Consider the following 12,057-nt stretch of genomic DNA (forward strand, 5'->3'; position numbering starts at 1 on the left):
TCAGTTGTATCAATCACGAGAAATCTGAACAAAGAAATAAAACTGGACAGACCACCTGGCAGCAGGAAAGGCAACAGCAAAAACAGCTCTATCAAAGCTGCGAAGTCTTCTGTATTAACATCTCGGGGCTTGTGCCAAAATTGGGAGCGCTATCTCACAGACTAGTCAAGCAACATGCTTACATTGTCTGTAGGGTCCCAGACAACACCATTACCCTCCCTTAGTATGTCCTGTCTCACTGGCAGTACAGGCCCAGCAGAGGTGGCAGCACAATGATATACAGTTGGAAGGGGGTTGCCCTGGGAGTCCTCAACCTTGACTCTGGACCCCATGAAGTCTCATGACATCAGATTAAATATGGGCAAGGAAACCTCCTGCTGACTACCACATACTGTCTTCCCTCAACTGTGAATCATGACTCCTCCATATTGAGTGACACTTGAAGGAAGCACTGAGGGAGGCAAGGGCACAAAATGTCCTCTGCATGGGAAATTTCAATGCCCACCATCAAGAATGGCTTGGCAGCAGCACTAGTCATAGAGCCGGTCAGGTCCTAAAGAATGTAGCTGCCATCCTGGGATTATGGCTGTGGGGAGGGAACCTCCAACAAGAGAAGAAAACATACTTGCCCTCATTCTTATGAATTTGCCAGCTGCAGATTCATTCATCCCAGACAGTATCATTGAGAGTGACCATCGTACAGCCCTTATGGAGACGGAGTCCCGCCTTCATACTGAGGATACCCTCAGTTGTGTTGTGTGGCACTATTACTGCATTAAATAGAACAGACTTTGAACGGATCTAACAACTCAAGTCTGGGCATCCATGAGATGCTGTGGGCCACCAACAGCAGCAGAATTGCACTCCAAATCAATCTCTGGCTAGTGAAGAATGCTGTTGTCCCATGAATAATAAAAAAGTTCAATGGCAAATAGGAATGTCAGCCATGTCCACATCACATGAAAGTGAATATTTTTAAAATCTTCTGATGCTAAAAAATTAATGCTCGCCACCTCTATGATCAGAGCAGCATTGCCTGCAACCACCCCAATCTCATTTGCAGAACACCTTGACACCTTACTTATCAGTCAGCTTCATGACTTGAATTATTTATTATCCTCTGCTTCATTCTCTCAAATGTTACTCTAATGCTGATTCAGAATTCCACTGGCTACATCTTATCTTGCACAAATTTTCATTTGCCTTCAGGTCAATCTTGCTTCCCATCCCCAAAGCATTCTTTTGAAAATTTTTACTCCATCCCAGCTCTCAACATCCTGTGTCAAATTTCCATCAGTTTCAAATCTGTTCTTTACCCCGTCTGACTTTCTGTGATTATACACTCAGCATAACGTTTTCCTCCCCTCATACATGGAATGTGAGTTTTGTTAGCTGGGCCAACACTTATTGTCTATTCCTAAGTACCCTTCAGAAGGCATTGATGAACTGCCTTCTTGCCTTTTCTCAGACAATTATGATAAAACAAACTTTAATTGGAAATGTGGGTCCAATCATGTTATTATAACTTCATAACACTAACAAAACAAATTATTATCAAATTATTACCCGGTTCACTTCCTGGGATAGTTTATGTTAAAGCTGGTAATAGCAAAGCAAAGATTGACTCTAATTTCTAACTTGTTGTTACACAGTTCAGTTTTACTGATCCAGTTTAGGGTTGCACTCCAATTGAAACAAATCATTTTGTTCACAAAGAAAGTAAGCAGTTTGTTACTACATATGCTTCAGGAGTAAGCCCAGTTCACCTCAGTCAAGCAAAACATTCTTGAGCCAGCAAAGTAATTCCTATAAATTTGTTGAACCCATTCAGGGGAAATCCAATCCACAACACTAAAGTTAATTACAGCTGACCTCCATATTAGTGGTTAGAAGTCATCACAGGGTGCCTTGACAAAGAATATCTAAAATTATAGTCACATTACAACGTCAACATCTCTACAAAGCAGTTTTCACTGTCCAAGTGTTACTGAAGCTGTACTGTAAATTTAGAGATCGGGTTAACTTGATTTGTCACTGCACAGGGTGTAACTACAGCACAATGTCAAACTGCATTTCAAAAATCTTTGAAACCTACCGCTACATGCATTTAATTGAAATATTTAGACAATGTAGACTCTGTGGCCTATACACAAAACATTTTCCTTCTAATTGCTTGTGGAGGAGGTCTCTATTTCATTTAAGAATCAAAGTTTCAGCTAGACCACATGAAAAGTATATTGTCTGGCTGCAAGTCATGAAGGAATGAGTAGGTGTAGCACAAATGTCACATTTGACACGACAAAATTAAGAGGTTATCATAGACTGTCTTTAAGATTCGAAAATATGAAAAGCCCTAAGTTATGCACAAAGAGAACAGCCATCGGGCAGAACATTCCAATTGCTAACATACATATTCATGAGTAATTTGTATCAAAAACATCTTTCTTTTTTCTTTGCCTTTTTTTTCTTAGTAACATTGACTCAGTCTGTAATATAGTTCAATGCGTACCTGCAGCCTTCCAACATTTTACTTATGTACCCATTCTTTCAGGACTTTTGAAGACTGCAGACCCTGATAATATTCTGGCAGTCGTGCTGAATATGTGTGGTAAAGAGCTTGCTCTGCTCCCAGCTAAGTTGTTCCATATACAGCTGCCTAACAATGTGAAAAATGGTCCAGGTGTGCCCTGTACACAAAAAGGACAATTCCAACCTGACCAATTATAACCCCATTAGTTTACACTCAGTCATCCGTAAAGTGACGGAAAATGCCATTAACAGTTCTATCAAGCAGCATCTGTTTAGCAAAAATTGCTCATTGACACAGTTTGGGTTCCACCCAGGCCACTCGGCCTCTGACCTTGTTTCAAACATGGACAAAAGGCCTGAATGGAGATGCAGTGAGAGTGTTAGCCTTCGATATGAAGGCAGCATTTAATCAAGTGTGAAATCAAGCAGCCCGAACAATACTAGAGTCAATGGGAATCAGAGGAAAAACTCTCCACTGAATGGAATCATACCTGGCAGAAAGGAAGATAGCTGGGGTTGTTGGTGATCAGCCATCTAAGTTTCAGGAATCCTGCGCAGATATTCCTCAGGTTAATCTTATTAGATGATTTAGATTAGATTCCCTACAGTGCAGAAACAGGCCCTTCAGACCAACAAGTCCACACCAATCCTCCAAAGAGTAACCCACCCAGACCTATTTCCCTCTGACTAACACGCCTAACCTATGGGCAATTTAGCATGGCCAATTCACCTGACCTGCACATCTTTGGACTCTGGGAGGAAACCGGAGCACCCGGAGAAAACCCACGCAGCCACAGGGAGAATGTGCAAACTCCACACAGACAGTTACCCGAGGCTGGAATCGAACTTGGAGCCTGGTGTTGTGAGGCAGTGGTGTTAACCACTGAGTCACTGTGCCACCCCAGTACCAGGCCCAACCATCATTTCATAAATGATCTTCCCTGCATCATAAGATCAGTAGTGGGGATGTTCACTTATGATTCCATAAGGTTCAGCACCATTCACGACTCCTCAGGTACTGAAGCAGCCCAATACCAAATGCAGCAAGGCCAAGACAATATCCAGGTATGGGAATGACGTGTGGCAAATAACATTCATGCCATACAATTGCCAGGCAATGACTGTCTCCAACAGGAGAGAACTTGACCATTGACATTCAATGGTATCACCATCACCTAAAACTACTAACAACAACCTGGGGTTATGATTTAGCAGGTACTGATGTGGAATGACCATATAAATACTGTGGGTACAAGAACAAGTTCAGAGGCTAGTAATCTACAGAGAGTAACTCACTTCCGGACTCTAAATGCTGTCCCTGGCTCTCTTCCTCCCTGGTCTACAAGGCATAAATCAGGAGCATGATAGGATACTGCCACTTGACTACAGCTTGAACTCAAGAAGCTTGACATCATCCAGGACAAAACTGCCTGCTTGATTGGCACCACATCCACCACCATCTACAAGATGCTTTGCAGAAACTGTACCTTCAAAATATATGGCCATTATCATCAAGAAGGACAGTAGTAGCAGAGGAACATCAGCAGTTGCAAGTTCCCCTCCAAGCCACTCACCATCCTAACTTGGAAATCTATCACCATTTCTTCAATATTACTGGGTCAAAGCCCTGGAACACCTGTCTTACAGTAGTATGGGTCTACCAACACCAAATGGACTGCAGTGTACAAGAAGGCTGCCACCTTGTCAAAGGCAATTAAGGATTGGCAATTAATGCTGACCCAAACAGTAATTTCCCATCTCAGGAATGACAAAAACTAAATTATCCAGAAGTGAACAATTTTCATGCCAAAAGAGATGTGTATCATGCACCTTTACATCCACAGAGAAATTCATAACATATTTGTTATTTCTTACTGATGCAGTATCTCAACCTGCTGACACTAAGAATTTTTGAAATTCTGATTTTCACATCACTGCCAGCCAGGTAACAGAATGGTCCAATTGAAAACTTTAAGCTCATAAAAATATAACAGGAGAGATGATGAAATAGATATAAACCTGAAATTTAAACCAAATACCCTGGACTTTAAGAAGCAAGTATCGAGGGATCAAGTTGCTTGTAGCTATGGAACACTGTTTGGAAATCTCCTGTCTGGATGATGAACATCAGTAATTATTAAACCATGATGCATTAAGTTACCTTAATATTGTCTTCACCTGATGTCCACATGCACATTGCAGCAGGGATCACAGGTAAGTAATCAGAAGTAGGTATGCTCCCTGCATTTCCTAGTCCAGAAGACTGGTTGTAATGTTTCTACGGCTTTCCAGGGTGAGATTCATAACTTCATCAAAGTTTGTGTGAAGATTTGTAGCTCAGGTGCTCATTGCTGTGGTTCTGTTCACCGAGCTGGGAATTTGTGTTGCAGACATTTCGTCCCCTGTCTGGGTGACATCCTCAGTGCTTGGGAGCCTCCTGTGAAGCGCTTCTGTGATCTGTCCTCCGGTATTTGTAGTGGTTTGAATCTGCCGCTTCTGGTGGTCAGTTCCAGCTGTCCGCTGCAGTGGCTGGTATATTGGGTCCAGGTCAATGTGCTTGTTGATTGAATCTGTGGATGAATGCCATGTCTCTAGGAATTCCCTGGCTGTCTCTGTTTGGTTTGTCCTATAATAGTAGTGTTGTCCCAGTCAAACTCATGTTGCTTGTTATCTGCGTGTGGCTACTAAGGATAGCTGGTCATGTTGTTTTGTGGCTAGTTGGTGTGAGGCATGGCACTCATCCACTGATTCAATCAACAAGCACATCGACCTGGACCCAATATACCGGCCACTGCAGCGGACAGCTGGAACTGACAACCTGAAGCGGCAGATTCAAACCACTACAAATGCCGGAGGAAAGATCACAGAAGCGCTTCACAGGAGGCTCCCAAGCACTGAGGATGTCACCTAGACAGGGGACGAAACGTCTGCAACACAAATTCCCAGTTCATAACTTCATAATGGACAAGGAACTGAATCTCCATTTTAGCCTCAAATGCTATTTATTAGCTTGTCAAGTTTTTATGTACCATTTGATATTAACCTTCTTATTGAGCTTATTGCTGCCCATATAGTCTTGACCACCAAAGACCATAATGAGAGTGCAAAGTAATATGTTTAACTTCTGCGTTATTACTGAAGGGCTTGAATGCATTAAGTCTTGAACAGCAGTACATCACAATAATTTCATGTAACAGCAACATTTTAAAACCCCTGGCTGTAAAGTGTTTTCAGATGTCTAGCGATCACAAAAGGTGGTCATATAAATGGAGGTCTTTCATTCTTTTAAACAGACTTACAAGTCTGGCCAAATATTATAGCTATTTTCAACTGAAACAAAGCAGATGAATGTGTTTATTTATAATAAGATGAACAAGCTGCAAATAAATACACTTGCAATTTCATTGGATGATAGTCCATAATGTATTTTGCTTCTGGTAGATAAAAATTTTAGTTTATTTTCTCCATGGTCCCTGCCCCCACCACTTCTATTTTAGCTCCAGACCCTCCCCATTTGAAAGTGGCAATGGTTTCTGGTAATGATCCTGCAGGCTCCATTCATAATCTGGCATCTCATTTAAGTGACCATTCTTCATGCCTAAGTCTAGACAGTTTGGAAGGCTATTTGAATCTGGATCCAAGACAGCAGTTCTCAATTTTATCCTCACTCAACATCAATGCAAATACTGTTCCAAAAGCAGCTACTGTATTAACAGAAGTTAATAAATGGTAAACTTTGTCTACATTTTCCTCTATCATTTATTTTCTTTCAAATTTATTCATGGGATATTGACATCACTAACTGTCCATGCATTTCTCACCCATCTCTACTTGCCCTTGAGAAGGTGGTAGTGAGCTGTCTTCTTGAACCATTGTAGTCTTTTTGGAGTAGATACATTTTCCTTAACTTTGAGCAATGATACAGCAGAGAAGCAGAGTTGGGACTTTAGCCTGTTCTAAAGTAATTATACTTAAATGGTACAGTTACCATTTGTGCAAATATGAGAGGAAGTTTTCCCCTTCTCTTTCACATGTGAAAGGGAATAGTTACACTTGTATTACTTTATTGAAAATAACCAATAATATTAAAGCTCAGAACTTTCTTGTATTATTTAACATTGTAACAAAATAAATCAGTGACTTTTCTTTTCTACACGTGCATTGCAAAGATATTTAGATCAGTGATTTTGTTCAGTTGCAATAAATAAATGAAAGCCATACAGACTTATACAAAAAAAAACATTTATTTTACATTAGCAATTCAATCTGAGAGGTTCATTTACTGTGTTTTAGGGAAGTTTCTTTACAAATTCATATCTCCAATTAAAATACACATTTTAAACAAAGCAGCAGAAATGGCATGCTTTAAATAAGCTGCAAATAACCTAAAATAAGTTAAGATATAAAATAATACTAAAATAAATATATACTGACAATTTAAAGGTGAATATAAATAAAGTTGTTTTAAATATTAACAGTATAATAGGAAATTACAAGTGGTGGACACATTGTAATTTCAACTCTCCCCAGTTGCTGGGGAATAGATGTGCACCCAATGGATGCAGTTATTCTACTCATTCAGTAGCTGAACAACTTGATTTTTTTTGTCTTGTCTTTAAGTCACTTTTGTCCTTTCATGGTTTCTTCCATCAATGAGGTAGATTTTGTAGCCATTTTGTACCTGCAATAAAAATATGAATTGAATTGATCACTTTAAAACACTAACATCATTACATACACATTTTTGCCATAGTGGTGGATATATGGTTATGCACTTAAAAACGAGACAAGACGTCACTTCATATACACTAGCACCAATTCTGCCCTGCAACAATCATGTTTGGAGCTTTCATGCTGTTGTGAAGTATTAGCCAAACCACGTGGAACATACATTTTAACCGCAAATTAATACCTCATCTGGTAATACTCAGAATGCAGTCTCAGATTCCATTTAAAATTTTTAAAAAGTATCATCTTTTGTTTTAACAATACGATTGACAGATCACTTTGGTTTGAAGGTATTTGGGTAAATCCTTATTAGAAATAAAATATTTATGTAATCTTTCCTCAACTTGAATAGGTCACCAAAAGCTTGACATTAGATCCGAGAACAAATGCAAGGTCATTTAAAAATTGAAATATAGAAGAAGCACACTTAAAAAAAAGGTCAATGTATGGTGAGACAAATGCAAGACAGGCTGATATTATTATACATCAACAAAAATATGCAACTTTTTGAATATTGAGTGCAATTCTGGTCTCCTTCCTATCTGAAAGATGTTGTGAAACTTGAAAGGGTTGGAGGATTTGAGTTGTAGGGAGGGGCTGAACAGGCTGGGGCTGTTTTCCCTGGAGCGCAGAGGCTGAGGGGTGACCTTATAGGAAGTTTATAAAATCATGAGGGGTATGGATGGGGTAAATAGACAAGTCTTTTCCCGGAGGTAAGGTAGTCCAGAACGAGAGGGCAAATGTTTAGGGTGAGAGGAGAAAGATATAAAAAGGATCCAAGGGGCAACTTTTTCACAGTGTGTGGGGAGTGTATGGAATAAGCTGCCAGAGGAGGTGGTGGAGGCTGGTATAATTGCAACATTTAAAAAAGGCATCTGGATGGGTACATGAAAAGGAAGGATTCAGAGGGATATGGGCAAAGTGCTGGCAAATGGGACTAGATTGGGTTGGGATATCTGGTCAGCAAGGACGAGTTGGATCAAAAGGGTCTGTTTTGTGCTGTACATCTCTATGATTCTATGATATCTGATTTCAAAAAAGGACGAAATGGAGTCCAGTCAGGTTACAGGGGATTGTTGATCAGGGCCTTACTGATTTTGTAACTATTGCTATTGGAAATATATTAACAGATACATTCTGGGTAAATTCGATCATTCACAGACCGTGGGCCACATTACGAATTCTAATCTTTGAATATTAAAAAAACAGTTCATTCTGGTAGTCATTGTGTTATTTGTCTATGCCATGACTAAGGGATATTTTAAAACTAACTACGATTTATGGGCAAGATATCTGCTTTATAAACTAAACTAGCACCATCATTCTTCCCATCCCAAAGTGTCATCAAGCAGCTTTCACTCAGGCATGCTGTGTCACTTCTTTAGCTGATAAGACATGTCTATCAGCAACCCTCTGCTTAACCTTTCTTGATCTGATCTGTTGTGCAACAGTTCATGTCCACATGGATCCTCTGCACAGCAACACACAGAATTTAGGAAATAACTAATAAGCCTCAATCCATAGAACATTGTTTTGTGTAACACTTTTATATTCAGGCCACAATATTATGTACCCCATGTTGTTATTTTTTTATTTAAAAAAGTACGTATATATAAAACATAAAACCCAAGAATAATTTGTGAATACCTTACCATTTCTGTTGAAGTCAGTGACTGTTGTTATTCCCAAGTTTAATCTTCTCTTCATTCTTTACATCATAACTGGCAACTCGCCTGTGATATCTATCAAAAAACAAATAAAAGATTTAAGGCAATGCCAAAAAGCATATTAAAAATATGTATAATTATTTCACACAGACATTTCTTCTGCCATGCTTATGGTTGATAAAAAAAACTATTTTAAGAATCATTGTTAACTATAAATAGTTATCAGAAACTATTTTGATACACATTTTTCAGATGATTAAAACTGCTTGATTACTGGAATTCTCATTTTCTTTGTTCAAACAAGACATTAGTTATGGATTTTATGATGCACTAGAATTGGAAACAGTTTTCAAAAGGGGACAGAGAAAACCATACAGATTACTCACCCAAGAACCAAGAGGATAAGGATTACAGTGAGACTAAGGGAGGAAAGCACAACAGCCACAATTGCCAGAGTAGTTGAGTTGTCATTTGGATCTTTTGGATGTTCGACTGCTAAAATGAAAGTACCACATCGGACTCCTTCATATCCTGAAAAGCACCTGAACAAAAATCAAGTAGTACATTTTAATTTGCTTATTAAATATTCAAATATGTAACAAGTCAAAGGACCACACCTTGACTTTTATATGCAACTGTGACATATTTGCTTTCTTAAAGTAAGCAATGATTTGTAATATCCCTGGGAAGTACTAAAAACTTTGAATTTTATGTAGTTGTGATGGCAAAGCTAACCAAAAAGGTGGTGTTTATTAAATAGCTATTGTCATTTATTTGTGCAATATTAAGTATTATGCAGAGTACATAATATATTAATATTTTGTTTAAAATGTTTTGAACAAAAATCATGACACTTTCCTTGCACATTAGGGGAAAAGTTCAACTTAGAATCACTAGTGATTCTATTACTTATTTTTAATTCCTTAATGGAGAGTGAATAGTCTGAGCAGCAGCATTTCATGATGCTTGCCTGGTTTCTTAACGTTAATACTCCAGCCTTTCTGTTGACTAAAATTAGTCTTCCAAGTTTCAGAAACTTGTACTGAAAGCTGTGATGGTACATTGGTTTAAATAGCTTCGAGGCAAAATTCTTAAATAAATATCTCTCATTTGCGTCAACAGCAATAGTACAAATTAAAATAAATTGGTGTTATTAAACTTCAATCGTTATCCGTTTCCTTGTTTGCTCCGGAGGCACTGCAGATATCCGCTTTGTCTAGACTTGCTGGGACACAGGTATATGTAATGTTAGCTGTTTACCACCGCCTGTTTCCCACACTCACCGGAGGTATCTCGAGGTTAACACATGGCCAAGATTTATCTGATTGCCTCCCTTCCCTTCCCCCACCTTCATTACACAAAATCATCCCTCCATCTACAGACTGAACAGATTTAAAAAAATAAATACCTGCATGATACCTCTTTAATATGCTTCAAATACTGACATTCCCCATGAATGCAGTAATCTTTGTATTTCCTGTAGCAGGGATTCTTTTTACCCTTTCTCTTGCCACGTCTATTTTTCCTTTGACGTTTTCCTTTGCCTTTGCCCACTTCGGTCGTTGTGGAGTTTTCCGCAGACTTGTAAAGGGCCACTAGTTTAAAATAAACAAGACACTGCTGTCTACATGATTGTCCGAAAAGAGAAGGTAGAGACAGCTCGAATTTCATTGAGCTTTTAATAGGTGCGCTCGATACTCCCTCCCCCACACAAGAAAACTTTGTTCAGGAATACAAATTCTGCTCCCGGGGGAGGGGGGGCAGAATCCGCAATTTGTAACCTTAACATGTTTACGACTTGCTGAAGTAGAGGCTGTGGAAATCTTCCTCTAACATTACCTTCTGGTACTCCAGGAGTCCAATTACTGGGTGGACCCTCCACTGTTTGCACAGTCGGTTCCCCTTCAATCACTTCTCCGAGCATGGCCATTATATCCGCCTCCTCCCTCCTGCGACTCCGAGTCAGTTCACTCTCATAACCTTCGATCGCCGCCCCCATGGCGGGACGGTAAGAAACTGTGAGAACAACAATTCGATCATGAAAACATCAACTAGGAACCTCGATTCAAATCCCTCTCACTTCACCAGCAGGGATATTCAAGTGAATGTAATAAGAACTAAGAAACGCATTAGAAAATGAAAAGGGCCGTGTGTTCATTCTAATTCTGGAGATTGGCAAGAACAAGCTGCTGTGTGTCTGATAAGATAGCGCCACTCCTTTGGCACTGCCACGTTATACTCGAAATGCAAACATCAAACGGCTTCGCCCAGTTTGGTTTACGCCGATATTTGTTTTTAAAAGGCACTCACCTGCGGCGAGAACAAGGAGAGCTGCTGCGATTGAAACCCTCATGTTGAGCAGCGAACACTTCTCAAAGTCCAACCTTCCCGTTAACCTCCGGCACAGAAACAACAGACGCCGGCGGTTGGCTGTCGTTGCCAGCAGAAGCTCAGCTCCCTAATAACCAGCTCAACTCTGGCACCTTAATTTAAAACAAGTTTGTGTCGGCAGTCAGGGGCCGGGGAACAAATCCAGACAGGCGATTTGTTAAATGTCTCGAGTACTATTCATATTCCTTGCAGGCTGGCGGCGGGTTAAGAATAACTGGAGCCTCCTGGATATATAGGCAGTGAACCGACGAGAATGACGCCATCCCACGTGTCTTCTTCGGAGGGCAGAGCACAGTGTGTCGCTTTGTTGAGACTGGCAGAATTATGATCCCTGTCTGTTTCTGTGCAGAAAACTTCAACACTGTCAAAATTATCTCAGGGAAACACCACTTGGCACCACGAAACCAAATCAAAATGAACAAACATGGGAATAGTGCATTTTACATACTTTTTTTCTGCTCTATAGTAAATTCTGGCAGTAGTTTGGCGACTCATTATATGGGAAAGCACAAGCTTTCCAGACGCTGTGCAGCCCACTGCTGCTGAGTGGGAGTAATGTATGCATTGAGATCAGACTCGGGGAGCTGTGTTGATCCTGTGCAGTGCAGAGTTTAACCAGGGTTTTCCTGTGCATTTCTGTGGTACCCTGCTGCTTTGCTATAGTTTATCCAAGATTATTTTGTTAATTGTAGTTTCACTATTTATTTAGTTGCAAAATATCCTCAGTTTACTGTCAGTATTG

At 39.9% G+C, this 12,057-nt stretch overlaps 1 protein-coding gene across 1 annotated transcript; it reads right to left on the reverse strand.

The window, feature by feature from the left end:
* Window positions 1–6,792: 6,792 nt before the first annotated feature.
* On the reverse strand, window positions 6,793–11,568 carry LOC132823198 (proheparin-binding EGF-like growth factor). Its single transcript, XM_060836795.1, has 6 exons — window positions 11,235–11,568; window positions 10,764–10,940; window positions 10,333–10,519; window positions 9,311–9,466; window positions 8,910–8,999; window positions 6,793–7,210 (listed from the first exon to the last, which is right to left on the reverse strand). Exons 1-5 carry the CDS (start codon window positions 11,275–11,277, stop codon window positions 8,924–8,926), a joined length of 639 nt encoding a protein of 212 aa, XP_060692778.1. The 5' UTR covers window positions 11,278–11,568; the 3' UTR covers window positions 6,793–7,210; window positions 8,910–8,923.
* Between the last annotated feature and the right edge of the window lie 489 nt (window positions 11,569–12,057).

This window comes from Hemiscyllium ocellatum, chromosome 16, assembly GCF_020745735.1.
Source record: "Hemiscyllium ocellatum isolate sHemOce1 chromosome 16, sHemOce1.pat.X.cur, whole genome shotgun sequence".
NCBI classification, from domain to species: Eukaryota; Metazoa; Chordata; class Chondrichthyes; order Orectolobiformes; family Hemiscylliidae; genus Hemiscyllium; species Hemiscyllium ocellatum.

Excerpts from the sequence above, each read along its gene's own strand:
- LOC132823198 (XM_060836795.1), bottom strand. The coding sequence starts at position 11,277 with ATGAGGGTTTCAATCGCAGCAGCTCTCCTTGTTCTCGCCGCAG. Across the intron at positions 10,520-10,763 it reads GACTCCTGGAGTACCAGAAG|TGGCCCTTTACAAGTCTGCG; the intron begins GTAATGTTAGAG and ends ATTTTAAACTAG. Across the intron at positions 9,467-10,332 it reads ATTAAAGAGGTATCATGCAG|GTGCTTTTCAGGATATGAAG; the intron begins GTATTTATTTTT and ends ATTTTTGTTCAG.